This window comes from Leiobunum rupestre, chromosome 2, assembly GCF_980474605.1.
Source record: "Leiobunum rupestre chromosome 2, qqLeiRupe1.1.hap1, whole genome shotgun sequence".
NCBI classification, from domain to species: Eukaryota; Metazoa; Arthropoda; class Arachnida; order Opiliones; family Sclerosomatidae; genus Leiobunum; species Leiobunum rupestre.
This window is the reverse complement of record NC_143385.1, coordinates 10,322,436-10,327,254: the sequence shown is the minus strand read 5'-3', so window position 1 is coordinate 10,327,254 and position 4,819 is coordinate 10,322,436. Positions and strand designations below refer to the sequence as shown.

At 35.1% G+C, this 4,819-nt stretch overlaps 1 protein-coding gene across 3 annotated transcripts; it reads right to left on the bottom strand.

Moving 5' to 3' along the window:
- Nucleotides 1–273: 273 nt before the first annotated feature.
- LOC149956072 (uncharacterized) lies at nucleotides 274–3,783 on the bottom strand. Of its 3 annotated transcripts, none has more exons than XM_090164607.1 (2): nucleotides 3,588–3,783; nucleotides 274–2,008 (listed from the first exon to the last, which is right to left on the bottom strand). In XM_090164607.1, exons 1-2 carry the CDS (start codon nucleotides 3,747–3,749, stop codon nucleotides 485–487), a joined length of 1,686 nt encoding a protein of 561 aa, XP_090020733.1. In that variant the 5' UTR covers nucleotides 3,750–3,783; the 3' UTR covers nucleotides 274–484. The 3 variants fall into 3 exon arrangements, with proteins under 3 accessions (XP_090020733.1, XP_090020734.1, XP_090020735.1); XM_090164608.1 differs by lacking the exon at nucleotides 3,588–3,783 and adding an exon at nucleotides 3,399–3,567; XM_090164609.1 differs by lacking the exon at nucleotides 3,588–3,783 and adding an exon at nucleotides 2,954–3,511.
- Between the last annotated feature and the right edge of the window lie 1,036 nt (nucleotides 3,784–4,819).

Genomic DNA, 4,819 nt, shown 5'->3' with positions numbered 1-4,819 from the left:
AAATAATAGAAAAATATTTGACTATTCTACATCTTTAAGAGAAAATTAATAGAAAAATATTTGACTATTCTACATCTTTAAGAGAAAACTAATAGAAAAATATTTGATTATTCTACATCTTTAAGAGAAAACTAATAGAAAAATTATTTGAATATTCTACATCTTTAAGCGAAAACTAATATAAAAATATTTGACTATTCTACATCTTTAAGCGAAAACTAATATAAATATTATTTGACTATTCTACATCTTTGAGAAATAACAAATCAAAACTAATGAACAATATCAAGAATTTATTTCAAAAACATTTCTGAAAAATATATGACTAAGACGAGAAACAATACATCAATATGTGATATTATTAAGTGTGCCAATATACAACGATTTAACGTAATGGACAACAATTGAATTATTTTTAAAATAAAATATATTTTCTTTGAAATTGCGTTGTTTCTAATACCATATCCTGAAAACCAAAATTTATTTATTTCTTTTCTAACAAAGGTTTTAAAGATTTAATCAAATTCATTTGAAATTCATTGGCGAAATTTTCGAATGGCCTGAAACCTGCTTCGTGTAAATTGGAATTACATTTAGCTGAGCTAACAAAGGTATTTTGACATGGGAATGGAGGAAATGGGATTTCCCCTCCGTTCCGGACTGGGAATAGAGCAAATTGGGTTGCCCCTTCGTTTTGAACAGGGAATGGAGGAAATTGGATTGCCCCTCCGTTTTGAACAGGGAATGGAGGAAATTGGATAACCCCATCGATGTGTTTTTGGAATGGGGGATTTTGGATTGCCCCTCCGTTTTGAACAGGGAATGGAGGAAATTGGATAACCCCATCGTTGTGTTTTTGGAATGGGGGATTTTGGATTGCCCCTCCGTTTTGAACAGGGAATGGAGGACATTGGATAACCCCATCGTTGTGTTTTTGGAATGGGGGATTTTGGATTGCCCCTCCGTTTTGAACAGGGAATGGAGGACATTCGATAACCCCATCGTTGTGTTTTTGGAATGGGGGATTTTGGATTGCCCCTCCGTTTTGAACTGGGAATGGAGTAAATTGGATAAACCCTTCGGTTTGATTTTGGGAGGGGGGATTTTGGATTTCCAATTCGTTTTGAACTGGGACTGGAGAAATTTCATTACCAGCCTCGTATTCAACCAAAGGCTTTTTATTGGCATTTGTAATTGGTAGCTCTTTTTCTGAATTTAAATTAGAATTGGAGTTTAATGGAATATCTGTGATTTCCCTCGACTTGATTTGTAATGGAATATCTGTGATTTCCGTCGACTTGATTTGTAATGGAATATCTGTGATTTCCGTCGACTTGATTTGTAATGGAATATCTGTGATTTCCGTCGACTTGATTTGTAATGGAAAATCGGTGATTTCCCTCGACTTGATTTGTAATGCAATATCTCTGATTTCCATCGACTTGATTTGTAATGGAATATCTGTGATATCCCTGGACTTACTTTGTAATGGAATATCTATTGGAGTATCTGGTGTTGCTTTTATATTAACTGGTTGCGAAATATTTATGTTTTCATTTTCTTCCATTATGTTACTTTCAGGTGCGATTTCCGGCAAATCCTCAACCGGTCTTTGTCCAATTTTGTCCTTATCGTTGCCAAGGTAAACATTTGGCAAGGGTGTAAAATTGGTTTCAGTTTGCACAACCTCAGATTCTGCAGTCTTAACGATAGGTTGGGCATGGTTTCTCGCGCTGTGCGTATTATATAAACTGATCACGTCAAAATCAGCCATTTCATTGAAAGGTGGTTCGCCAAGGCTTCTCGGAACCTCTTCAAACGGAATGCTTGCGTCCACATTCTGTAGTGGTGGTCTCTGGTCCTCGTCGATTAATTCAATGTACGAGTCATCCACATTTTCGCACGTGCAATACGAAAGAGGCATCATATCATCCTTCAAAGTGGGTTCATTACTTTCGGCTTCTGTATTATTTTGAATGACATTGTTTTCCTCGGAGCTGCATTCGGACTAAATTAAATAAAGTAATTAAACTATCTTTCAAACAATAAAATAAAATATACTGTAATCTTAGAACTAATTTATTCAACTATTGATGCTTTAATCACAAAGTACGTACAAGCGTTACCAAATGTTACTAGAGGTCGGCTTTAAATAAAAACTAACCGTTTATTGGGATAATATCCATAAACAAAAATGATCCAAAGAATAATCAGTTATTTTTGGCTTTTTCCCATATTAAATCGTTTCTATCCATGGATAAACGGTTAACCGCAATTTTTATGATGAATAGAAATTTTGCCAGTGAATTTATCTGCTCCGCCGATCTCTAAATGTTACTAAACATATCATCATTCTGGAGGCAATATTATCAATTATTTTCAGCTATTAGCAATGTAATACATTTATAATATTACGGTAAAGATTTATGGTTCTATACAGTGATTTCAGTATCACGTGACACGACGTCACCTATGCTTTTTCCCATAGATAAAAATCCCGCACAAAATGGCGGCCATAGCGAAAGCTACGAACTGAAACTACTCTATTGTAGATCAGGAGGAGGATTTTTTAGTAATTTAGGGGGTGAGGGTCTTTCGAACTGTTACTCTTCGTTGTTATCCATAATGTCATAAGTTTATAATATACTAGCTCCCTATAAGTTAGAATCGTACACAGGCTGTGCGTTAATAGCGACGTCTCACAAGACGTCGAAGTCGCCATCTGATGGCGTAAAATCGAAATATGAGTTTGCCTGTGAAATCGGGTTTCGTTTCAACGACAGGATCGAAGCTCGTTATGCCTAACGCAAGTGGTCGCGAAGAAATAAGCTTTAAACTACGAATATCTTACGACAATGCCTGTTCGTATTGAAATGAATAAAAAATTATAAAAATAACATAAGTTGTGGAGTTTAAATTTCCCGCAAATTTACGATTTCACCAGCCAACAAACCTTTCGCTGCCGGAAAAAAAGCACCAACCGATCGAAAGTTGAAAATTCCTTTTATATGAGTTAACTATAAAACTTTTCAACCGATCGAAAAAGACTGTAGGATTAAATAAATGCACTTACCATAGTTTAGGATTTTACTTAATGGTATTTTGGAAAAGGTGGCACCTAACCTAACCTAACCTAACCTGACCTGACCTAACGTAAACTAAACTAACCTAACCTAACCTAACCTGACCTATTATAACCTGACCTATTCTAACCTGACCTAATCTAACCTGACCTAACCTGACCTGACCCCACAAAAGGCGTCATTTTTTTCTCTACTGACATTGAAACCATTAAACTTAAACACTAGTATTTAGTATTTAGTATTTTTTTTCGATTTACGCTTTTTCGATCCGTTGAAACCTTTTCCCCTTTACACGTTTAAAAAACTTATTTGAACTTTCGACTTGTTTGTGCTTTTCTTCGAGTTGATGGGCTTCGATCCGATGGACCCCCTTCGATCGGTTGGTCTTCGGCCCATCGGACCTACCCCGGGTAGGCACTGGTAACTTCTACCTTACAGCTCAGAAAATAAAACGAACATTCTGCACTGTAAGCTAGATTGTAGCTTTTTATAATCAATTCTTACCGAATATGATCCCGCAATACCGTGAAGTTTTTCCAATCTTTCGACTTTATCCAACAAGTCACTGATTAGCATTCCTTGAGTTTGAATCACGTCTTTGGTTTTCAGGTTGCTGCGGTAGATAATTTCCACCAAATCCATTTGCTTTTTCTTTTCTTTCTCCATTTTCAAACTAGGCTTATTCTGAGTCTTCAACCGAATCAAACAATATAGAACATGTTTTGACGCTTATAGGTAACTAGCGTCGCTTATCGAAATTAATGAATGCGTTATCTCTGTTAGTTATCTTCATCCAATTGATTCTGCAAAAAAAGTAAAAACCAAATACATCTACATCACTTGATAACCGCTGTGCAATAAGGTAATTAACAAAGGCTTGTATCGCTAATGGATTTTAATGGCTAGGATTTCAGAATAATTTCAATCAAAGTTATTATTACTTTCCCAATTGGCATTTTATTTGGGCTTAAAATAGTTTCAATTAAATAAACAAATAATCGTACTACGACTTGTTTTAAACCCTAGCTTCCATATCATCCGCGTTCTTCGGTTTCCCCTTCCATAAAAATTTGTTGAGGTTAACGGTAATTGTTAGTGTAGGGACCTGTTGGCTCGCCACCTGAATTAAAGGCATTAAAAAGTCGCTTGATGACTTGGGCCTAAGGTGGTGCCTTGAGTATTAGCCTAGCTGATTATTAATATTAAACCTGGTGACAGAAATAAGAAATTTGTTGATACACCATAAATATGGAAGTTCATACTATTCAACCTGGTGACAGAAATGATAAATTCGTTGATACACCATAAATATGGAAGTTCATACTATTCAACCTGGTGACAGAAATGAGAAGTTCGTTGATACACCATAAATATGGAAGTTCATACTATTAAACTTGGTGAAAGAAATAAAAAATTCGTTGATACACCATAAATATGAAAGTTCATACTATTAAACATGGTGACAGAAATAAGAAGTTCATACTCCCTTTAAGATACGATTATCTCATATTTTTATTGTTCAGTAAGAATTTTAATTAAATTTATCGGGAATATTAAATTAAATTAATTAATTTAGTCAACATTTAATTATGGAAGTTTATTTATTTGTAAAATTTATTTAAATTTACTCCAGAGTGTGGAAGTTGTTTCTCCGTCTTCGTTCTCTTTACAAATGACCCTTACATCAGTAAACCAACGGTTATTGATCCCCACAGCTGGGTACTTGAAGAGCAAAC

Coding starts and splice junctions, on each gene's coding strand:
- LOC149956072 (XM_090164607.1), bottom strand. CDS start 3,749: ATGGAGAAAGAAAAGAAAAAGCAAATGGATTTGGTGGAAATTATCTAC. Junction 2,009..3,587: donor GTATTGCGGGATCATATTCG/GTAAGAATTGAT, acceptor TATTTAATTTAG/TCCGAATGCAGCTCCGAGGA.